At 49.6% G+C, this 23,455-nt stretch overlaps 9 protein-coding genes across 9 annotated transcripts; 6 read left to right on the top strand and 3 right to left on the bottom strand.

Moving 5' to 3' along the window:
* Window positions 1-1,024: 1,024 nt before the first annotated feature.
* Window positions 1,025-2,527, top strand: Z518_07632 (uncharacterized protein; the record flags this gene model as incomplete). Its single annotated transcript, XM_013415761.1, has 3 exons — window positions 1,025-1,322; window positions 1,373-1,839; window positions 1,892-2,527. The coding sequence occupies 3 exons, from the start codon at window positions 1,025-1,027 to the stop codon at window positions 2,525-2,527; spliced, it is 1,401 nt and encodes a 466-aa protein (XP_013271215.1).
* Window positions 2,528-3,710: 1,183 nt separating this feature from the next.
* On the top strand, window positions 3,711-4,670 carry Z518_07631 (uncharacterized protein; the record flags this gene model as incomplete). The annotated part of the gene is made up of 3 exons (XM_013415760.1): window positions 3,711-3,778; window positions 3,830-4,068; window positions 4,123-4,670. The coding sequence occupies 3 exons, from the start codon at window positions 3,711-3,713 to the stop codon at window positions 4,668-4,670; spliced, it is 855 nt and encodes a 284-aa protein (XP_013271214.1).
* Window positions 4,671-5,430: 760 nt separating this feature from the next.
* Window positions 5,431-8,871, bottom strand: Z518_07630 (uncharacterized protein; the record flags this gene model as incomplete). The annotated part of the gene is made up of 1 exon (XM_013415759.1): window positions 5,431-8,871. The coding sequence occupies one exon, from the start codon at window positions 8,869-8,871 to the stop codon at window positions 5,431-5,433; it is 3,441 nt and encodes a 1,146-aa protein (XP_013271213.1).
* A 2,322-nt stretch (window positions 8,872-11,193) lies between these two features.
* Window positions 11,194-11,611, top strand: Z518_07629 (uncharacterized protein; the record flags this gene model as incomplete). The annotated part of the gene is made up of 4 exons (XM_013415758.1): window positions 11,194-11,256; window positions 11,308-11,389; window positions 11,437-11,514; window positions 11,562-11,611. 4 exons carry the CDS (start codon window positions 11,194-11,196, stop codon window positions 11,609-11,611), a joined length of 273 nt encoding a protein of 90 aa, XP_013271212.1.
* Window positions 11,612-12,377: 766 nt separating this feature from the next.
* Z518_07628 (uncharacterized protein) lies at window positions 12,378-13,368 on the top strand (the record flags this gene model as incomplete). Its single annotated transcript, XM_013415757.1, has 5 exons — window positions 12,378-12,452; window positions 12,499-12,574; window positions 12,634-12,947; window positions 13,036-13,134; window positions 13,198-13,368. The coding sequence occupies 5 exons, from the start codon at window positions 12,378-12,380 to the stop codon at window positions 13,366-13,368; spliced, it is 735 nt and encodes a 244-aa protein (XP_013271211.1).
* Window positions 13,369-13,614: 246 nt separating this feature from the next.
* Z518_07627 (uncharacterized protein) lies at window positions 13,615-15,264 on the top strand (the record flags this gene model as incomplete). The annotated part of the gene is made up of 2 exons (XM_013415756.1): window positions 13,615-13,808; window positions 13,941-15,264. The coding sequence occupies 2 exons, from the start codon at window positions 13,615-13,617 to the stop codon at window positions 15,262-15,264; spliced, it is 1,518 nt and encodes a 505-aa protein (XP_013271210.1).
* A 591-nt stretch (window positions 15,265-15,855) lies between these two features.
* Window positions 15,856-16,694, bottom strand: Z518_07626 (uncharacterized protein; the record flags this gene model as incomplete). Its single annotated transcript, XM_013415755.1, has 2 exons — window positions 15,856-16,508; window positions 16,580-16,694. The coding sequence occupies 2 exons, from the start codon at window positions 16,692-16,694 to the stop codon at window positions 15,856-15,858; spliced, it is 768 nt and encodes a 255-aa protein (XP_013271209.1).
* A 4,550-nt stretch (window positions 16,695-21,244) lies between these two features.
* Window positions 21,245-22,030, top strand: Z518_07625 (uncharacterized protein; the record flags this gene model as incomplete). The annotated part of the gene is made up of 1 exon (XM_013415754.1): window positions 21,245-22,030. The coding sequence occupies one exon, from the start codon at window positions 21,245-21,247 to the stop codon at window positions 22,028-22,030; it is 786 nt and encodes a 261-aa protein (XP_013271208.1).
* A 67-nt stretch (window positions 22,031-22,097) lies between these two features.
* Z518_07624 (uncharacterized protein) lies at window positions 22,098-22,724 on the bottom strand (the record flags this gene model as incomplete). The annotated part of the gene is made up of 1 exon (XM_013415753.1): window positions 22,098-22,724. One exon carries the CDS (start codon window positions 22,722-22,724, stop codon window positions 22,098-22,100), a length of 627 nt encoding a protein of 208 aa, XP_013271207.1.
* Between the last annotated feature and the right edge of the window lie 731 nt (window positions 22,725-23,455).

Below are 23,455 nucleotides of genomic sequence, written 5' to 3'. Positions count from 1 at the left end.
GCAGATAGAGTGTACCATATAGCACAGAAAATGTTTCAACTCTTTCGTACTATACACCTTGGCCGTGCCTTTAGGTAATCTCCCACACCCACCGCTGCGCTTTGCCCAATCTGGCCCGACCACGATAGATAAAATACACGTGAATGGCATTAAAGAGTCGCCCACGAGACAGCAATCGGTCTGCAGCGCACCAGTTGGCACCAACTGGGGAAGGATCAGGGGTACCCAGGCCCGTGGTCCAATGCCCTGGCGAATGCTCCGTAGCACACGCTGATCCCCAATCAGGGTTCCTTCCTTACTGCCAGAACGGACTTGGCATATCCCCTTTTTTCCACTCACCTTGTTTCTGTTCGAGCAGACCACCAGCCAAAGTGCCCAACTTTGCTTCACGACGCCTGTATCATCTTCTCGCGCGCCCAACTTGATCTGTTTTTCTCTTTGTTTCTCGTCCAGCGCATCAACTTTCTCCTTACACTCGCTTGGAACCCGCCACGGACGTCCTGGTAGAGTCCACAATTTGAAAATCCCCTGTGCGTATTTGTCCTCGTCCACGTCTACCCCATTGGATTGCCCTTCTGCTCTCTCTTCCGCAAATCCCTTTTGTCGCAGGCAGGCTGTCACGCTCATCCATCCACCGCGCGATACATCTCGGCTTTCCATCTCGTGCGCAAGCTGACAACATTCACTTACAGTGGCCTTTTGTTTCGTCTCCTCAGTGCTTCCCGCAGAAACGACGTTTGTCTGACACAATGGGTGAGCATTCGTCACCACTTTCCACTTCCACTCAACACACATCATTCCTCGTCACCTCACTTTGATCGGCTTCAATACAAAGTTCCACCTTTCTGAAGTTCAGCTGTGTCTGTCGTGTCGAGTTTGGAGCAAGAGCGACGGCAGTGGACCTAGAATCCCCCATTCTGGTCCAAGCGTAGACCTCAACATTCCAAATGATCACGCCCTTCAAGACGAACAAGCCCTCACCTTCCCAACCTGGCCCTGTCTGAACTCAACACACCCTTTGAACATGACTGACGCGAGTGAAAATCTAGCTACTGTTGCAAACGGCATACGGTCCTCTCCTTCCCCCAACATTCCGAACGGCAAACCCGCGTCCCCCTACGTGAAGGAAAGCAATCCCATGGGAACAAATGCGGCGCAGACCGTCAGCTCCAAAGACCCCAAGGCCGCCGCTGCCGCTGCAAATGATATGCGAAATGTTGTTCGAAGAAAATTGACTGGCTACGTTGGGTTTGCCAACCTGCCGAATCAATGGCATCGAAAGAGTGTCAGGAAGGGATTCAACTTCAACGTGATGGTTGTTGGTACGTGCCAAAGACCTCATCTCTCGGTTGACTATACTCATCCGACACAGGTGAATCTGGTTTGGGCAAATCCACATTGGTCAATACATTGTTCAACACCTCCTTGTACCCTCCTCGCGAACGTAAAGGCCCCAGCCTGGACATCATCCCAAAGACGGTCTCTATTCAGTCCATCAGTGCTGACATCGAGGAAAATGGTGTTCGCCTGCGTTTGACTGTGGTTGACACCCCTGGATTTGGAGATTTTGTCAACAATGATGATTCCTGGAGACCGATCGTCGAGAACATCGAACAGAGATTCGACGCGTATCTCGAAGCCGAGAACAAGGTCAATCGGATGAACATCGTTGACAACAGAGTCCACGCCTGCGTGTATTTCATTCAACCCACAGGGCACTCCTTGAAGCCTCTTGATATTGAGGTCATGCGTCGCCTTCACACCAAGGTCAACCTTATTCCAGTCATTGCAAAGGCCGATACATTGACGGATGAGGAAGTCGCTTTGTTCAAACAACGAGTAAGGGACCCTGTTGCTATGAGACATGGCTCGAGGCTAACTAGGATCGTAGATTTTGGCCGACATCCAGCATCACTCGATCCAGATCTTCGAGGGCCCACGATACGAATTAGATGATGAAGAGACAATTGCAGAGAACCAAGAGATCATGTCTAAAGTTCCATTTGCGGTTGTGGGTGCCAACTACGAGGTGACCAATCCTGAAGGCCGCAAAGTCCGTGGTCGTCGCTATCCTTGGGGTATCATCGAAGTAGACAATGAAGATCACTGCGATTTTGTTAAATTGCGACAGATGTTGATCCGCACTCACATGGAAGAACTCAAAGAACATACCAACAACGCTTTGTACGAGAACTACCGTTCCGACAAGCTTATCCAGATGGGTGTCTCGCAAGACCCGAGTGTGTTCAAGGAGGTCAACCCTGCGGTGAAGCAGGAAGAAGAGCGAACACTCCACGAACAAAAGCTTGCCAAGATGGAGGCAGAAATGAAGATGGTGTTCCAGCAGAAGGTGCAGGAGAAGGAAAGCAAGCTGCAACAGAGCGAAGAAGAACTCTTCGCCCGTCACCGTGAGATGAAAGAGCAATTGGAGCGTCAACGGGCTGAACTGGAGGAGAAGAAAGCACGGATCGAGCAAGGCCGTCCGATTGAGAAAGAGGGCAAGAGAAAGGGATTCTCGCTCCGATAGGCGTTGATGGCGATGTCATCCCCATCATCTTTGACTTGTCCTTCCTTTTCTACCAGTGTTTGCAGTCCAGCTCAGCGACGAGACGACGACGGCGATTCCTCTTTCATTTTCTACACCTGTTGTTGCTATTGCCTGATCAAACGACAGACCGGAGCTGTTGCGGTCGTTACCTAATCACATACATGATGTGTACGTGGAGAGGCTTTGAAGGGGGGAAACTTGGATTGTGCGTAATGCGAAGGTCCAGTTTCAGCAAATCAGACTGGCGGTCGGTCCAAGTTTGGTGGACGGAAACGATCATGTCCTTCACTCATCCGCAATCATGTATATTTCCTTTTTAGCACTTGTGTCTGTTTCAGCCGGAGACGGAGGGGAGGAGACGAGGGTTCTTTTTTCACACAGGGGACGAGGGTAGTTAGTCTCTTTCATTCCTTCGAATTACCAGCCTGGCATTGTTGAGGACACGTCGGCTGCCTGTGTACCTAGCAAACCTCCAAAAGTGTGATTCGAGAGAAATGGCCACCAAATTGTCCGTCACTTGACGAATTTCCGTTTATGGCCCTGTAGAGATCTGGCCTCTGCTAGCCAATGCTGGCCGAGATGGACGAATTGTGAAGAGCAAAAATTCCTGTAGCCTGAACGCGAAGCCACTGACAACATGCACCACAGGAGATTGGATGTGGCGCACGGAGAGTAGGAAGATATCACTAGGTTTCGAAAGTACCGGATGCAGAGGACGCTGAACACCGATCAATGGGTATCAACTGAATGATGGACTGTGGCTTGATAATTGACGAAAGGCCCCAAAGTTAAGGAGCTTGACATCATTGCTGGTGTCAGTGCCACATCCGCTGTGGGAATGCCGTAAAAGTAACCCTATCCTAATTACTTCTTCTCTCGCACACACACCACCAACAGCTTCTTTGGTCCGCAGTTTTCAACCCGCCTTCAAGCACCTACACTAGCTCCAACCCAACCTACTATTTCTACCATTCCAGCCTTCTTTTTTTTCCTTTTCTACCCCCTTCCTCGAGAGTCCGCTACCCGTGTTCCTTTCTCCTTCTTTTTTGTAACTTGCTTTCGATCTTCCAGCTGCTTTGCTCCGGCTTAACGCGAAAGCACCTGACCCTACATCTTGACCACCCCCTCTTTCTCCTCTACCATCTGCGACGAGCTCGAAGTAATGGCGCCCCCACCTTCGACTGCGCCTTTGGGCGAACGTCTTGCAAAACTTGCAACCACCTTGCAATTGTCGGAATCTATCTCTCTCCCAGCAGACCGAGCTGACTAACTCGAGCACAGCGCCTGGTTCATGGGCCATTTCACCCTCCTCCTCAGTGTCTTCCGATATAGCCTCTCCTATATCACATTCAACTATTACTCCAAATGGGCCTCCTTCACCTACCGTCTCGCGTTTGTCTCCGCGGTTGCAACGTACGGCATTGTTGTCTTCAAGGCGTATCGCGCTCGGGTCAAGTCCGGAGCCAACATTGGTTCCACTATATTCCTTCTGTTGTCGGATGAGAATGTGCAATACCTACGTGAGTGCTTTGGCCGATATTAGAGAGCTCCCAAGAGGCTGACGTTCAATCAAGTGATAAGCCTGGTCTGGTTGTTCTCAAGGCAGGTTCCTTTGGCTCTGCTTCCTTTCACTGTCTATTCGGTCTTCCACGTGGCAACCTACACTCGCACCAATATTATTCCCACTCTTCAGCCCCCCAGAGCAGCTCCCGGCAGTACTCCCACTTCGCCCGGTGCCTCAAAATCCCAATCCGCTCTTGCCAATTCCATCGGCAAATTCGTCAAAGAGTACTATGACACATCTATGATGCTGGTGGCTGGATTGGAGATTCTCCTGTGGTTCCGACTCCTTCTCTCCGCCTTGACCTTCAGCAAGGGTTCCTGGGCGCTTCTTGGTATTTACACCGTCTTCTTGAGAGCCAGATTTCACCAAAGTCAATTTGTCCAAAGCGCCTTTGCTCAGGGCTCTGCCCACATCGATCAGCGGGTCCAGAATCCCAATGTATCACCCGCGGTCAGGCAAGGTTGGGAAACTGTAAAGGGTTTCGGTCGCCAAGCTGTGGATGCCACGGATCTGCGGAAGTATATGGGAAGCACGAATGCCCAGAAGAAACCTCAATAAACCAACCCAAAATCTGCTTGTATGACACTTTGACATCATTCAATTGGACCTTGACTCAAACGTGGACAGGAACGAGCACCAGGGGGCGGATGAATTGGTCCATGATCAGAATCATATCAAATTTGGACGAGGCACAAGAAGGCAAATATTGTGGATGAAAAGTGTCAACACAGCTCGAGGTGGTAGAGAAGCTCCAATGTGGGCGGAATGGAGGTGTTCGGAATTGGAGTATCACAGTACGGAGGACTACGGTTTGGTGTGACGGTGGCGCAGAAGTAGGAGCTGTGTCCAATGAATCAATTTCCTGGAACAGGTTGGCGTGGGGAAGGCAGTGACGAGAACGACGGAGGGACATGAAGTGAGCCAGTGACGCAGGAGAGCAAACCTACGAGAGCCACATACCTATCTCTTTTTGTCAGGAGTCGTTGGCATAAGTTAGGCGGTTGGAGATACGGACAGCGGTTTTATTTGACATGCTTTGCTCAGAGCCAGGGGATCAAGGCAGCTTGGGTGCAATGCAACGGCGCGGACAATGTATCCACTACTAGAACTTTGTTCCTGATTGATTGTGTGATTCACTCGACTAGTGCGAGACCTGATCCTTTTGCTTGCTCTGATCAATTCAATAATGATATTTCAAGGCAGCGGTACCAACTCTGACTGGCCGATTCATTCAATTGATACTGGACAAGATAATCCTTCCAATGAATCTGATTCCTAAACGACGGGACCAAATCGGTATGAGACAGACGAAAGCTTCTCAATCATCGTCGTCATCGTCCTCATCCTCGGCTGCTTCTTCGTCATCGTCCTCGTCCTCATCATCGTCAACGTCGGCATCGGGATCACTGTCGTCGTCGTCGTCGTCGTCGTCGTCGTCGCCGTCATCATCTTCTTCACTCTCGCTGTCTTCGTCGTCGGGAATCGCAGCGTCCTCGTCGTCCTCATCTTCCTCCTCGCTTTCAACAGAGGCGTCTCCATCATCTTGATCATCCTCTTCGCTCGACGACGACCTTTCTTCCTCCTCTTCTTCTTCATCTCGCTCTATCTCCGTCTTTGTCCCTGTCCCTTCGCCTTCTCCTAATCCCGCCTGCTCCGTGTCATCAGCCGATCCATCGATACTCGCCATCTCTACAGTTGACAGACCGCTCCTCCGTCCACTGCGCCTCACAGGTGTGTCGGGGATCTTGTCGGGTGAGTTGGCTCGACTACCCCGCCCATTCATTGCACCGCTCGTGCTGCCATTGACACTGAGAACGTTCCGCGGTGAACTGCGTACTGCAACCGGAACGGACGGTGAGTCAGCAAGACCGTTAGCCTTCTGGGTGCCAAAAGCGCTGGCTGCGTTTCGCTTCTTCGTGCTTCGTTGTCGAAGCATCGAAGGCGGAATGGGAGGGTCGATTTGGAAGCGCGCTGGAGGAATGGCGAGATTGCGATATGCAAGCGCATATCCACTGAGAGACTCTTCTGCTGGTGGTTCGTCCTCTTTGGTGTCGGCTTCTTCCTTCTTTGAATCACCATTAACGAGACCGTTCACTTTGATTTCTGGACGACTAACTTGGGTCAACATTACACCATTGAGTGCGTCGGTCGATGGAGGTCCTGGAACGATATTGCCTCGATCATCCACCAGCGAAGGGTCTTTGACATCGACTTCGGCATCATTCTCTGCCATTGACTCTTGTTGTGACGGAACCTTGGTTGATTTTGACTTTGACCTGGGTGAGAGTTGGTCGGGTTCGGTATCGACTGCATTATCAGGAGATTCCCCAGTTTTCGACATTGCGACTTCTTTACCAACATCCTCTTCTTCGACCTCGTCATCCCGAGGCGCCAGAGCTTGAAGTGGTTGACCATCCAACGTAGCTTGATCGCTTCGTCCCATGATATAGGGTGTCCATACAAGGTTTTCCGGCTTCAGTTCCCGATGCTTCTTTGATTCGTATTCGTCCACAATCCGCTGGTAGAGCTTCTTATCATATCTAACAGCATATGTCTTTGTCACTGGATCTCGAACAAAGGCATACAGTCGTTCAAGAGAGTGGATCACATCATCGGCGGTCATTCCAGTCCTGGCCATTAACATCTTCGTGCTGAAGGGCTTCCATTCCAAATCCAGCAAATGTCTTGATATGGTCAAGTCCCAGTATGACCGGTATGCTGTCAGGCCCATATCTGACAGCGGCTTCTCAGGCGACCCCTCCTTGCCTTCAATCCTCGTCAATAAGTACGAGAAGTCAATCAAGAAAGTTGCATAGCCTTTTCTCTGGTGAATTGGCATCACCAAGATACAGCTGACGTTATTCTGGCTGGCCGGTCTCTTTTCTTTGCTGAAGTATCCTACAAAATGATAGCCCAATTCGTCGTATTCGGTTAAGATGTAGAAAAGGAATGGTTCGACATCGTAGTACAGGGTCTTCGATCCCAAAAACATCTTAGCCATAAGACAGAGGCATTGACAGTATTCGGTCTTCTTCCGGCCATCGACCTCCCAGACAGAGACAGTACCATCTCGATATATCTCGTCCCCCGGAGGATGTTTGGCCGGGCATTTTAATTTGTGTCGGTATGCCACAAATTCAGAAGGGAGATATTTCAAGCAGAATTCGCAAATAAACAGCCGCGATTCGTGGGAATATTCTTCGGGATATGGAGCGGCATAGAAGGTGTCGATGACAAACTTGCCGAATTGAATGCATTTGATCTTGCTGGGCGGACCAGACACGGTTCGGCTGGGCTTTGATGTTGTGCCACTGTCTCCGTTGATCTCCGCCTCAGCAGCTGCAGATGTTCTCCGTCGTTCTTCTTCTGCTTCTTTCCTTGCGATCTCAAATATTTCCCGATCCTTCAATTGAGGTAGTGAACGAGTCGTGACCGCGTCAGCTTCTGAAAGAATACCACCATATGGTTTGGCATTTAGTTCAGCCTCTCGGTCCGTGAATGCCGAGGGGAAAATGAGATTGTGGGTTGGCAATGCAGGGAACTTAGGGACAGGGGGTTGGAAAATTGGCGGAGGTATCTTCGGAGGTTTTCTTCGATCCTTCCTCTCTCTTCTTTTTCCTGGCCGAGGAGGTTTGCTTAAGATGTTCTCAATCATCGATTGGTCTAACCGAAAAGCAAGGATGAATTTATGAGGTGGTGCTTTCTCAAAAGGTCGATGCTGCAATATCCGTGCCACGGGCGGCGTTATCTTTTGGCTCGATCTTCTAGTCGAATGGGCCACCGCTCTATCGACTTCTAACTTGCTGTCCGTTTTGCTGCTCGTTGGTGCCCGTGGCGTAGCCTTCCGACGTCTCTTCTCAGTTGGTGGAGGTTCCTGAGTTGGGGATTTCCTCTTTCTAAGGGCACGACCTCCATCTTCAGTCTCTGATATCAGAGGCTGAGCAAAGATCGAGTGTGAGTTTGGCTTTTGCACTCCACGCGTAACAGGTAACAAATCTCTAACAAGTCGAGGTGCAGAGTTCTTAGATCGTGCAGCCTGCTCTTTGGGAGATTCTGACAGTGGAGCTTTCTTCAAGCACTCAGGGCACTGCCATTGGGATATATCCTCATCTTTCACTGCATCCTTCTCTTGAGCACAGTTGAGGTGCGCATTGTTTCCGCACCCTGAGCAAATCAAATCTGCTTTATCGCCTTCGCCAGACGCAATATCCTTTTGCTTGCAGAATATGCATTCTTGCTTTTCATCCTCTCCATCTTCTTCATTTGATTCTAATGAGGATGATTCGTCTTCATCCGACGAGTTCTGTGAGCCTTCTCCACTCTCCTCATCTTCCTCCTCATCCTCGGAATCATCCCTGCCGACGTCGTCTCCTGCGGTCCCTTGTTCTGCTTCCTCATCTTCGGTTTCCGCAGCGGCATCGGCGTCTGTCATGGAGACATCTTCATTTGCATCGGTCTGAGAAGTAGAAACCGCCTCGACTTCGGCATCGCTGAGGCTCTCTTCTGCCGATCTTTGTAGTTGTTCACCTAAGGCGCTATCTTCTGGATTTGGTGCATGGGAGGTAGCCGGTTCTGAGTTCGCCATGTTTCGGTCGTCCTCCATCGTAATCACTTGATGTTTATGACCCTTCCCATTGTCACCATTGATGTGTTCACTCGATTGTTCCGTAGTGTCGGCTTCTGCTAGGTTTTCGGACTTGGTATTGTCTTGATCAACGCTGGACAGATTGTCCGAGTCTTCTGAGGGGAGAGGCTGCATGTAAAAGAAATTTTCTTTTTCTGGAATCTGTAATCTTGATAGTCGTCCTGGCGCATATGTGTTGCGATATGTGTTGCGCAGTAATCACCATGCCCGGGCTGATTTTGTGGTCATTTGTGTTCCGGCAATAGATATTCTAAAATTCCTATGCCCCTGCGGCCATGCTCTTAGAATGACCAGACATCTTGGATCCCCGAATAAGTGGCGGCTCTCGCTGCGCAAAAGCGGTGGTCTCGTTGGGAGGTAGTGGGTAAGTAGAGGGCTCGACGCGTGAGGAAAGGCGCAACAACGCTCCGAGGGTCAATCAGGATTCCTATCCAAGTATTAATTTAGCTGCGACACGTCGATAGAATTTCTGCAACTCTATTGAATGGATAAGACTTCTCTGTATAATTTCTGGAGTCGCGCTCCCTCCCCCGAATCGGGCACCATCACCACCTGCATGAAAGTTCCCGATTTATAGTCACGTGAGATGTGTTTGAGGACCTCTGGAATAACTTCCTTCAGCCTCGCCTGCCCATACATATCCTAAGCAACATCTAATCCATACATGAGTCTAAAGATTGATGGCACGCGCGTGAAATCATTAGACTGTCCAACTTCTTCTAATGAGATGTTTGTAGATCCACAAGACCAGCCCAGGATAGTTAACGGTCAGCCCAAATCTATCCCTTGGGCAGGAGTCATCAAATCACTGATTGATGCTTCCAGATGAGCGGACCCGCTGCTGTCAAAATCACAAACAGCCCATCACCATCCCTTCTCATCCATTCGTGGATCAGCAAACGAGCAGAATACCTTGAGGAAGTATATCTTGTTGTTCGAGAAGTAGTTGCATGCGACGTTCTATCGGCGTGCGCCACAAGTCTCTCGAATCCCACCCAAGGGGGTTGTCAAAGCAGAGACGGGCATACTCGGGCCTGCTAGTAATGCGGTATCTGCTGGCAATGAATGCTTCCATAATGACGGTGCGATCCTTTCGAACAGGATCATTCGGAACATACGCTGTCCTGATCCTCACCAATTTGTGCTCCAGTCTGTCGATGATAGTTGCCCGTAATGGTCGCATTTTCCAATAAACCTTGCAAGCATCGCTTTGTGTTATCCCCCCGTTGATTTAATTCTACAAGCGAGGCCACGGGGTTCTCGATCAAGCGATAGCTCCCGATAGGTCTTGCCCAGGTTAGTGGTTCGATTCCTAAACTTCACATGTCAACGTGAACCAAAAATCCCTCCGTGTAAGGTCCAGAGTGGGCGCGCCCATCCACTGACAGAAGTCGGCATGAAATCTCGACAAGAGTCGTGAGTGTTAGTACTCTATGCTCTGAATCAAGCACTAACTTGATAAGCATTTTTGCATATGTCTTCCATTTGCGAGATGGCAAGAGCACAAGTGTTCTCGTACTTTTGGTCAACAGGAATGCAGAGCATGTCAATCCAGAAAGGCATAGAGACATTCCTATGCCTCTAAACTAGGATGCTGAAGCAGTCTTTGTTACAAGACCCCAGTGACTTTCAAGGTCACACAGCTCATCCCAAGCTTTCTTGATACCAGGACGCTCTCGCATTTGTAGCATATTGTGATGAGGCTTTCCAAGGCCATCGGATCAGACTTGCGAGAACACCCACCTCCTCCTTGTCAGATTTCCAAGGCTCAATTCTGACATGCAGAGCATCCGAGTTTGAATCCAAAGTAGAGGACAACGATATACCAGCCAGTACAGAGGACCGATGGACCGAGGAGAGCAACACCCATCAGGGTGTTTTATTCGGTAAGTGGGCTGATACAAGTAGAAAAAGAAGCACTTCTGATCTGAAGAGTCTGAAGAGTGCTGGTGGTTTCCCTGCGTGGCAGCCCTTTGGGGGGGAAAAAAAGCTGAGGTGGCACGTTGAAACAGATGAGTATATTCAGCGATCATTGAGACACCTCTGGGACCTCAGCCCATGTGAGTTATCGAGACGTACACAAAAATACGCTTTGGAAACAAAGTAGTGGAAGGATTGAATGCGGGAGCATACCAAACATGACAGCGTCAAAGTGGAAAAGTCCCCGGAGAAGCTATTCCGGGCCTTGGCATTGAGCTTCAGGTTCAACTTTGGTGTTCATGTTCAATCACCTGCTAGTGCCTCGACAACTACAACGGACGACATCATTCGTATGGTCACCGCCAGGGACGCCAGAACCTCCTTCGATCTCTGAGGACGGCTCAATCTGACCATTTTATTCGTCTCAGAAGCATAGCGAAGCCGCTGCCACAGGTGCAAGCCAACGAACTCTCCCACGCGACACCCAACACTTCAGTCTTTCAGGGCCGCTTCAAGATGGGCGTTCCCTTCGAAGCCCTTATTCCCTATGTCATCATGACGGCCATGTTCGGAGTCACTGTATGTATAATCCCGCATCCTCTAAACCCCACAAGCTAAGTAGTGCAACAGGGTGCTGGCCTTTCCTCGATTCGATATTACGCGAACGATTACAAGCGGCCGAGGAGACAACTAGATGGTTGGGATAGACAGAGTCGGTTTATATGGGCCCATTCTCAGGAAACATACTCACATTGGCAGTGATGGAGAGAGATTACCGATTAACTGGAAAAGTAAGAGGACAGTCAGATGCCGTGGATGCGCCTCTAGGCTTCGAGGGTAAGTCGATACACCACTTTACAATGCAGCATGCTTACAATTGCCAGTCAACAGCAGATGGAAGGTTGGTCAATGCGCGAAACGACGACTTATCTAGTTATTCTGACCATCCTTGCAGGCCGAACCCCGTATCACATGAAATACCATCTGGTCCCTTTATGAACACTCAGCAACCAATTGTGTCTATAGTTCCAACAGAACCGGAGAAGATGGATGGTGGATACTGAATTTGTCCGCCTACGACGGAGTCTTCGTACATTCAACCAGCATTTGGGCAGTCCCGAATCTCATACAAGAGTGAAACCTCAAGAAAACATAACTGACCTTTTTCGGATTGCTTTCGTCCAAGCAGTTCCACACTATCCAATGTTTTTGAAAATCAACGTGATTTGTCTGGGAAGAATATACTCTCATCCCTTGCCCAATCTATTGAGCACTGTAGTGTTTACGAGAGATGAAACAAATTCTGGCGGGAGAGCAGCACAGTATGCTAAAAAGAATGTAAAGGCACCTCTCTTACAACGTTGACCGTAAATCGATGATTTGGTACAGGGAGCATAATTTCCTCTTAAATTTGCCTAGGGAGTTTCATCACAGTGGTCTCAATGCATCTCAAGTCCTCCAGGCCATAGCGTCAATTCGTATACGCAATATTCTCCGATACTCGGAGCAGAAGCCAAGCGCTGGTAGTTCTCAAATCTCCTGAACAACCTTCAATGTCCATCGTCCTTTTTGACTGTCACTCGGAAGCAATGATTTTCAAGCATGTATATGGGCCTCGCTTCTCTAGACCTGTAGCATCTTGCTGGCGAGATCACCTCTTTCTCCCCACTCCAACGTACATCAGCCAAAAGATCGCTAATATGAGCACGAGAAGTGGACCGAGAGCTGATCTCAAGGAGAAGCTTCAGCGTTTGCATGAGTATTCGGCTTGTGATGTAAGAACATTGATCTCTCGAGTCACTCAATCTTCTCACAAGTCAGGTTTCGGACGCATTGCTTAAGCTTCGGAAAGCAAAACCGGGTGAGGTTGCAAGGGCCGGATATCTTGCAGATATTAGTATGCTTCCATGTCATTGCTCTCTGGGCCTTTGATTGAGACGATAAAAGCTCCTGTAGCATTACCTCGGAGTACTACAGAAAGCAATGAAGCCAGCGGCAAGGTGATTGCACCTGCCTGTACATTGAAGCTGGTGCCCAAACACTCTCTCCCAGAGTCCACCCCTCCAGCTGAAAACACCGTTCCAAAGGGAGGTCACTGGGTAGACCTAACAGAACCTGATACCATTGTTGTCATTGACCAACCTGAAGGACAAAAGTGTGCCGCGGTTGGCGGCATCATGGCACAAAGAATGAAGGTTAGGGGAGTGGCGGGCTGCGTTGTCGGTGGTCGTGTGAGAGATGTGACTGAGCTGAGAAATTCGCAACTCCCAGTATGTGAATTGTCCTTATCTGTTGAAATCCCAGCCCTTTCTTTGCCCTGTTCGCTTTCCCTTGTGTATTAACTGTCCCACCATTCAGATATTTGCTTTGGGCCGATCCACGGTTGGGACCAATGCCGAATCATTGGTGTATGCTCGCAACATTCCTGTCTCTATCACCGGCGTCAGTGTTTCTCCAGTGAGTCCAGCTCTTGCCAACTCCCACAGATATTCAACAATCCCAGGCTGATACGTTCTCAAGGGTGACATCGTCTTTTGTGATCTTCTTGAGGGCGTGGTAGTCATTCCACAGGAACTGCTTGATGAAACTTTGTTGTTGATGCCAAAGCTGGTGGCAGCTGATGACAAAGTCAAAGATGCTGTACTAGGCGGAATGTCCGTTGCAGAGGCTTTCAAGACTTTCAGAGGATGAAGACAGTAGACTTTAGACTGCGCAAAGATCTGATTCACTCGTCTCAAGGCGTGGCGAAGCACATGTGCATGAGTGAAGATCACCTTGAACACAGCAAGACTACTCGGCGACCTTACCTTTACAGACCGCACAGTGACAGGCCGCATTCCAGATTCCTGTTCGCTGATCTGTTCTCGCGCTCCTCATTGTGCATCTCATTATTCTCGGCGATCTGGAATCTCATATTATTTCATAAACACCAAAATCATGGCTTTCAAAGTCTCGGCGTGGGCGTCAGTCGATAACATCGTCAACCCGGTCTTGAAGCGGTCAACCACTGGACACGGCTTCAGCTTTCAACTTCCTTCACCGAAGAAACCTCGCCTGGAAGACGCAGCTCCTCGGATCGGGGTGGATGACGACCTTGATGCACCATCGAAAAGCGATTTGAGCCTAGCAAAGTAAGTGTTGCCTCCAGTCTGTCTTCCTGAAAATGAAGGCACTGGTTTCCCCAAGGCCCTCGGCCACAGCACCACCCTCTTTCTCTCCCCCCATGACCTCTTCCAAAGCATGTTAGCTAACACCTCGAGAAGTAAGGATCCTAGCAACTCCCTCAATCAACCCCAGGGTTGTCAAACACTGTCTCCACTAACTACCATTCCTTGGACTCTCAAAGTCTCACCAGACACCATCACACCTCTGCCAGATTTCCCCCCGGACGATACCGAGTTTCGAAGGCCCCCTTCTCCTAGAGAACTGTCGAACAGTGGCAAAGGGCCTGTTTCTCCTCCTCCCTTGATCACTATTAACGTTCACTCCAGTCTACCCCAGATCATGACCGAACAACACACTGACGGCGATACACTTGCCAGTCGGGCTTGTGCACACGATGGCAAGATCTTGAAACTTATTTTAGAACATTCAGTCGCCCTCGATCGACCTTCAAATATTGTCCGACCCTACTACCAACGGGGCATGCTGGCTGGATACATCAGAAACGGCAATAATATCAAGAATGGAGAAAGCGACGAGGTGGACGAAGACAACGTCGATCTTCGCGTCCTGCAGGTAAACAAAAAGTTCCGGGATGTTGGACGCAAGGTCTTCTATGGCAGCTACACCTTCAAATTCAAATCGCCACATGCCTGCAAATGGTGGACAAACCACATCGGCACGGAAAATTTCTCGAATGTTCGGTCAATGTCTTTGGTTTTGGCTTCGGGTTGGGAGGTCAACTCTAGCATACGCTGTTCGCTCGACTTGTGCTTCGAACAACAATGGTTTCATTTCTTTTGTTGGTTACTCCATCGACACCAGCTCCAGTACCTGCGCATCGAGTTCGCCTGCTGGCCCCATATTGATTCTCTACGAGGTTTAGAGGCACAGGAGCTGGAGGAAATGCATACATACCGCGGCAAGTTGCTCGCCAAGTTGAGTGCCTTCCGTGGCCTGGCCAAAGCAATCATCGGAGATCTGTCGGAAGCATTGTTGTCAAGGGCAGATGCGCAAGGGCTCGCTCTATTAATGACACAGGGTAGGGACACCTTGCCGCCTCCCCCACGCAGACCTGAAATTTCTCTTTCAAGACTTTTGAGAGAGGTGAAGTTGGGTCATCGTTTGAAAGCTGAACAGGTTCAACGCCAAATGGAAGAGCGAGAGAGATATCGACGCGAGATGGGTATGCAAGAAAGGACTCTACATGGGATGGAAGAGCATCAGCAGAAATCGAATACTCTGGCCAGGCTGAGAGTTCTGAATCTTGCTCGGCGCCGCACTCTGATCCGCATTGATTCCGAAAGCCAGGAAGCTGCGGACAACGGCTACATTTGGGAATCCAATCGCCCCGCCCCCAGAAGACATCCAACATATTCGAAACGAGATCGAGCACGCTATTCCTCATATTCTACCGGTTTGTGAAGCTGTTTGTTCTCGTCTTTATGCAAGAAAGGATCTGTCATTCAAATGGGAGCTCTTTCTTCACGTCAAAGCTGATTGGCTAAGCTGATCGATGGCGTTCAAAATACGTTGATGATTGATCGAAGCCGGAGAAGGGCAAGGTATCGAAGGAGAAAATAAATAATCTTCGGCTGGAATGGCTGGTAAATCAGATGCCGGTGCACTACACTCGGATCACTTCTCTGTACAGAGGACATTGACTTGATTTCCTATTCATCCATTTCGTTTCATTTCTCTTTGAACCCGACCTAACTTAACCTATCGTATCTAGTAAGCTAACAACTGGTTTATCCACAATCCCAATATTCATATCAATCCAGTCTACGCGGCTCGATTCTGATCTTCCCGGGGGGGGAGCACAACGCTTTCTGTACCGTTCTGTCAGCTCATAGATATCTCGGGCCGCCCCCCCTTTTTGAGGATCTGAAATTCCGCGCTCTTTGAAAAAGACTGCTGCTTACAAGCATCCATGCCATCGTTGAAAAACTCGTCCGCTCTCCAGGAAGATCTCTTGCCAGAGAAGAGGGAGGCAAATGGGGCGAGAGGATTCAACTAATCCTCAGTCTTGAAAGCGGTGACCCGGCTCTTGACAACTTGCTCATCCTCCTCGATGTCCAGCTCTCTCAATTCGCCGGTGCCGACGTTGTAGATCAAACCGTGGACCTCCAGACCACGCTCGCTCATGGCGTCGATAACAATAGGGTTTGCGAGCAGAACCTTGACGCTGGCACGGACGTTCAACTCGACCATTTTCAGACCCTTTTCCGTCTCATTGAGGCTATCCAGCAGAGTCAGATTTTCCTGTCTGATGGCTCGTAGGGGCATGAGCCAGGTGTCGATGAGGCCAAGCTTCTTATTGCCAAGGGCGGCAGCAATACCACCGCACGAAGTGTGGCCGCAGACAATGATGTGTTTGACTTTGAGGTACTGAACGGCGTACTGGATGACCGACAGCGAATTGATGTCGCTGCTGACAAGGATGTTGGCGATGTTACGGTGGCAGAAGATCTCACCGGGCTTCAGGCCCAGAATGGTGGTCTCAGGGCAACGAGAGTCGGCACAGCCGATCCAGAGGATCTGAGGGAATTGGCCCTTGCCTAGGGATTCGAAGAGATCCGGATCGGTCTCGGCGAGAGAACGACGCCATAAGTTGTTGTTGTTGAATGCTTTGACATAGGCATCACCATCGGTAAATGATTCTGCTACTGTTTGCGGACGGTACGGTCAGCATGGCATTCGGTGAATAAAATGTGACAATATCCTCCACCAAACACACCGAGCACCCCATAGTCACGTGACCCGGAGTCCGAAAATGTTGGGGGTTTCAATGCCCGAACTGAGATGAACTTTGTAGACTTCAGTTGAGAAACCATGAACGTAAGGTGGGACATGGTACAGAATGTCGCAGGCTGAATCTGGAATTTTTTGGTTGGGAGGTACATGAAGCTCCCTTGGAGAAGCGATTGAGGTTGGAGGGAAGACAGATAAAAGAGTAGAGGACGAACCTGAAGGCATGATGAGGTCGGCACCCTTGTTTCCGTTTTCCAGCTCTGGTTGATCGACGGAGTATTACTCGAGGGATTCAGAGGTCTATTTGGAACTATATAGTCGCACGCACAGGTATTGAGACTCAGGGGAAGGTTGAGAAGCTAGAGGATGCGAAGAAAGGCGAGGACGTTGATATTGATGACGGGATAAGAGATGTAAGTGGGCGAGAGGATAGGAGTGGGAGCAGATTTCCCGGCGAAGGATCTACGCGGTAGGCGGGATGTTCGGGTTCGGTGCTGGAACTGGCGCTCTAGTACTCGTGGCAGAAGGCTTTCGGGTCGGTCCTGACAGGGCTCACTGATCCTTGACAAGTTTGAAGGTGGTGTGAAGAGGCGATGTCAGAGGTGGCGAGACGTTGCAATGACGATGAAAGCTGGACAGCACAGGAATGGCATGACGTCTGGGGAGACCGAAGGAGTCGTTTATGTACTATGCATCTTGCTGCAGCATAGGAGCGTTGGAATTCTTGCTCAGCATCTTTTTCGCGCATTCTTTGGAGATGATGTTTGATGGTGGCCAGGGATGTGGAACCGATGGATGTGCCCGCGGATATGGTGCAGATTTCTGGCGCAGTTTGACGCTTTCCCCAGCGATGCTGTCTCAAACCTAACTGAAAAGCCACTCATTGGACTTCTCTCCTTCATCATTATCGCGACCCTCGATCTACTATCCCCCATCAATCGAACCGCGGGATATATTTTTTGTTGCATTCGATATGCTCGCTGATACGGAGTCCGCCTTATCTGCCCCCTCCTAGACCTAAATCCCGCGGATCTGCCTACTGGGGGTCCCCTTCTCCCCAGGGAGGTACCCAGTCGCGTCCTTGTCTCATTCGAGCCGAGGTTTGTCCCAAATTGATCAAGACAAAATGTCGCCTGGGTTCGAGACGGGTTATCGACGTTTCACAGTGTAGCCGCCCACTGATAGGTCTTTCTTTCCCATCCGCCTCCTTTCATCTCCATGTCAACCTGAACGCGTTCACCTGTCTACTGCCTAAAGTCCGACAGCTTAGGCAGCAAATAGCGTGTGCTAACCAGACTTTTGGTCTCTCGTTAGGCCGTGGGTCTATCCTTATTTCTCGAATCGAATCTCGGCTCCTTTAGTGCAACCAATCACGCGGTGGCTCTGATCCCTCCGTCAGAAAACTCTGCCAGATCTGGCTTATCCCGACACCGTTTTCGTCGCATATCTCACTTTGTACCCACCATTGAGATTTAAAAAGGACAATGCTACTATCGGGGAATGAGACTGCTATCCGACAATTCTCAAGTTTTGGGGATTACGAAGATCTGTTTCACCGGGGTAGCCTTCGAGGATGTCACCTCAAGCGCAGTACAGCTGCTCTCACATTGGTGTTCTGCTTCAGCAGATCCACATATAGCCAGGCTCTTGGCTCTCTCCTGAGCCCGCTAGCCTCGGCACCAATGGCGGACGGGATTCTTGATAGTGTTGGATTTCAGTAATCAATCTCGACCCAGCTCCAAACATCCCATTTCTCCTGGGCAGCTGGCTTGGACGTGACCAAGAGCGGGACTTTTCAGTACGGTTCTTTTTTCAATTTCGACGCTTCGTTTAAAAGCACGTCTATTTTGCCCTGATCTACGGACGATTGGCTCCTATTTACCATTCTAGCCCAAAATCGTCGACCTTGGGCTTCGAATGGTATCAATTTCATGGGGGGGGGTTTTTTTTTCTGCTCGTTTCCCCCTCAAATCCAAGAATTGAGAAAAATGAACCATCTCGCTTCTGCCACAAGTTATACTAAACCAGTCGACATCAACAACAACGTGGGTGCTCCGCATTAACGGGAGAGAACCAATATCCTTGGTCGGGGATGATTGTTGAAAAACTTCCTGCCGAGTGGTCACCTAGGTAAATCGTTTAGACGGAAGAGCTCTACCCACCATTTCCCATATCCTTCCGGCTAACGGCGATATAGCACCGGCCCTCCTTGCGTCTCATGAAGATATTCGCGTTTCGTCTCAATTTTCAGAGCACCAGACAAGGGTCTCCAGGAACCTGACCCGGGAATAGGGAGGGGAGTCCTAGCAACATGGAACCTGCAATGATGGAATTTCTTCTCGTGTCCTATGATATTCAACAAAGTTTGATCTGAACATGGCGGTTAGATCACTCATTCCGGAGAGAGCGCTCCAAAGGTATACGATGACACAGGCACGACGCCAGACTTGAGCTCGCTGATTCAAGGTAAGCCGGGATGATATCAGTTTCCTCTGCGTCCTTGTACAACCGGCGATGCATCGGCATGCAAGGTTGGGATGGTTGAGATCATACAACTTTTATGCAACTGTCCTTACTATGATACTAGTCTTGCATATTGTATCTCTTTGCATATTTTTTCGGCGGACTGGCAGTGTTTCAGTCCCACTCTGCTGTATGCACGGATCAAGCAAATTCAACCTCAAGTTCGCCTTTTTGCACCACTATCCAGGCTTTGATAGCTTTCAATGCCACTGTCGTCGACAATACCCCACCACTTATCCCAAAGACCGTAGAATGATGTTACGGTCCCAATATTTGACTTCCGGTTCAGATGCGTCGTTTCGCCTTCCTGCGTCATCCCCGGTGGCCATGTTGATGGTCCCAGATACGAATGAGTGTTGTAATTTAGTCCAGACTCGAGGCATACCTTTTTTCTCATAAAGTTCAATTGCTTCGGGGAGTGAGAGGTGCCGCAAACTACTTCGCCGATGACTATGCCTCGAGAGGCACCGTCGTCCATTGTTGTTGCTGCTCCTTGAGCCTAGAAATCTTGACTTACCGGCCTTGAGTCTATCCGAGGCTGAGACAAACAATATCATGTGATTCCGCATATGGTACGCTGCGTCGCCGAGCAGAACGACATCCTTGTATTCATTTGATCAAGTCTTCATTGGGGGAAGTACCAGCAAAGGCCATTTTTGCGTGTAATTGACTAATTCCAGGATTTTGCGAACCACAGGATTCTAATCCTTATACAGTCTGCGGAACTCATTGATTTCCATATTTTCAGGTGTCTTAACGACGTGATCCATTTGGAAGAGTGTCACCGCGTTCAACTCGGTACCTGCTGACAGTAGATACAGCAATATATACCCAAAGTCGTGCTCCAGCCCGTGAACTGTGGTCACCTGGACGGAATTTGTGGTGTGCTTGAGCGATCCGACTTGTGATCCGACGATCAATTCAACACCGTGATGGCGAGCACACTCAGTGAGTCCGGCATGGAGGTGACCTCTGCGTGCGAGCCTGATATGAGCTGTTAGCAGAGGGTCTCCGAAAATCCATGGATCGAGTATTGGCTTCCCTTTCTGAATGACCTTGATATATCGGAAGTGAAGGCAAAAACAGGGACCAATATGGAATGAAAATAACATGTTTGTAGAAAACGTCGAGCCGGATTCACGGCATTCTACCTTTGTTTTCATGGCCGTGAGAGAAGGTAATGAATAGAGTCTGAGGGCCTCTGATGTCGACGTCCCATTTCCACGTTTCCAGCATACCAAGCCCGGTGCTGTTGTGAAAGAACCAACGAAAGACAGCTTGCACCACCTGTATTTCGGAGACAGCTTCTTCTACCATGCCACTTCTCTCAACATAGTCAACTGGACCGCCTTATCTTCTGATAAATATTTCGCGGCACCAGTCTATGCCTGGGCGAATCGACTTATTAAACCTAGACTGGCTCCGATCAAGGCCAGAGACGGCAAGTGGCTTCCTGTATGCAACGGCATGACTGCAGGAAGGACAGACTACCCTCAGAATCAGTATTCCGTAGGTCAGATGTTGATCGACCCCTCCGGCTCCTTCCAACCGCAACTCAATGTCAGTCAGGACACGTATCAACCTGCTTCACGAGATGGTCCTGTGGCTAGACTTGAGTGGCTTGCACGTTGGTAACATGAGACAGGACAGGTAGATAGCGACCTTGAGGTGGTAACGGTGGATGTATGGCTATGAAGAATCTTAGTAGCTGAGCTGTAGATGTGGTCCTAGATGAGCATCCTCAGCTCTAGGGCTCATGTGTACATAAGGGAACTGATACATAGAACCATTGTGTCGATGACTAAGAAATCATTTTATGCTCTGACTCAATTCAATCAAGTCCACTTAGGTGAGGAAACTCGGCGATCAATAGTCAGTGCCCGGCAAGGCTGAATAACCCCGTGGAATTGCATGGGGAAATTCGCTTGTTTAGTCTGCCGACATCGGGGCCATTCACGAGTTACTTATATAAGCTGAACCCCAGATAGACCTCTTCTGCTGAACGTCTTTCGCCTATCAGTCACTAATGGAATTCGTCAAATGTCTTAGGAGAGCGCACCTCCCAAAAATATCCGTCCCACGACACTCCCTACTAACCTCGCGATCCCTCCATATCTTAGCCACAATAATGCAGGCCAAAGACTGGAGCGCAGACCAATATCTCAAGTACGAAGCTGAACGTACACGACCGTCGTGGGACCTATTGTCTCAGGTGCCACTGAAATCTCCAAAACGCATTATTGACCTCGGCTGTGGACCAGGAAATTCGACGTCAGTGCTTCTTCAGCGTTTCCCCGAAGCAAAGATCACAGGTACGGATTCGTCGCCAGACATGATTGAAAAAGCGAAGAAAAGACTTCCCGAGCTCGAATTTACTTTGGGTGATCTCACCTCGTTCAAGGACACCGACTCGGCCGACCTTCTTTTTGCCAATGCGGTATATCAATGGGTACCGTACGAAAAAAGGATTCAGGTCTTTACGAACCTGATCAAAAGCCAGCCATCACGGGGAGTATTCGCTTTTCAGGTGCCTGACAATTTCTCAGAGCCCTCACATGTTGCCATGCGGTCGGTGGCCAATGAAGGTTTATGGGCCGAGAAGTTGAAACGCCTGCATCCAACTCGCAAACCGTTTCAGTCACCGCAGGAACTCTACAACCAGCTCAAACCCTTGTGCTCGGATCTCAATATTTGGCATACGTATTACTATCATATCCTGGACGATCATGAAGCGATCGTGGAATGGGTCAAAGGCACTGGACTGAAACCATTTGTTGACCCTCTATCTCCATCGGAGAGAGAGGGGTTTCTTGCGGCCTATCTGGAACAGATCAAGCGGCTTTATCCTGCGCTGAATGACGGGAAAGTCTGTCTACGATATCCACGACTTTTTCTCGTCGCAACGAAAGCCTAGAACTGAAAATCATTATGATCATATGAAGGGTAAAGACTTCTGCACGAATCTTCCAACTCCTTTCGCCTCAGAATGCACACCCAGGACCCTTCCAATTCAACACCATTGCCGGATCTCCCAGAGGCTCCATCTTCATGAGCCGTTTGTAAAACCCCATCCGACTTTCTCGATCGTGGCCAATGACCAACATACTCCGTCGCAGATATGGCATATCTTCGACGACCTCCTGGACACAGCTGACAAGCCAATTACCGAGTCCCCGACCCTGCCACGCCGGTAGGACGTAGACATCGGTGAGATAGAAGAAGGTGACGCGATCGGTGATAGCACGGGCGAACCCGATGAGATTCAGCTCTGCCTTGGCTTCTTGAAAAGTGGTTGTGGTTGTTGTTTGGACGGGCGTTGCGATCTCATGCAGTATGTCAGCGGAATCAAAGGCGGCAGAAGCGTCTAGAGCTGCTACTGTTGTTGGAGGAGGCGGTGATGGCGTAGGCGAATATAGGCCGAAGCAAACTGAATTGTCCAACATCTCTTGCATGACGGGTTCAGGGAGTCCTTTAGCCCAGTAAATTTCCTCGGACTCAAATGCCTTGTTGAGTACCGGGATGGGGACGAGTGATGTGTCAGTGGAGATGAAGAAACCGTCGCGAGTCCATGATTTGGACGTTTCCACGGTAGAAGCAACGTGTGACATTTCGAGTATGAGCAGATTTGTAGCAAGACCAGGCGGAAGTCTGGCAAGTCACTCAAGAGTGATAGGTCTTGGTAGAGCCCGAAGTGTTCGCTGTTGGGGGATGGATGGTCTGGAGGAAAATTTATATGGACCTATACAAAGCAATGGAGTTCCCTGCTCTGGGATCAGGCTCTGAATATGACAGAGACTGTACTTGCCTCCAAACAATATCATGTCAATATACTCGGCAACTCTGGAAGAGAAAGGGGGTCAATGAGTCATATATTGGCTGGTTCGAATTGTTCTCCGTAGGGCGTCATCTTAGCTCAATGAAGTCAGGACCGATAAGTAAACTAGGCACGCACTGGCGTAGCTTTGGGCTTCTTCAGACCGTCCTGCCCTAACCAACCGCGATCACCCATAAGCGTCGCCTTCTCCCGGCCAGACTGTTAAAGATCGGTAAGCTGTAGCTCCTTTCAATTGCTGCCCTCTACGGGCTGCTTCACTGGTCAAAGAGTTTCCCCTAACACTCAAGGTATATTGCGATATCGATATTGTTTTTCGCTTCGATACAAGGCTTGGAGATGTCTTACAAGATTTCGAAATGGCAGAGCATTCCCTTCAGTTGATCGTGGAGGTTGACAAATTCGCGACAAATGTTCAAGGTGCAGGTGATGGTCCCGGCAGATAAGTCAGCTGGCAAGCCCTTTGTAGCACCTCACACTGCCTCCCGCTGGCTTGGATTTGGTATA

Source organism: Rhinocladiella mackenziei (genome assembly GCF_000835555.1).
Source record: "Rhinocladiella mackenziei CBS 650.93 unplaced genomic scaffold supercont1.5, whole genome shotgun sequence".
In the NCBI taxonomy this organism is placed as follows: Eukaryota; Fungi; Ascomycota; class Eurotiomycetes; order Chaetothyriales; family Herpotrichiellaceae; genus Rhinocladiella; species Rhinocladiella mackenziei.
This window is presented reverse-complemented; position numbering and strand designations above follow the sequence as displayed.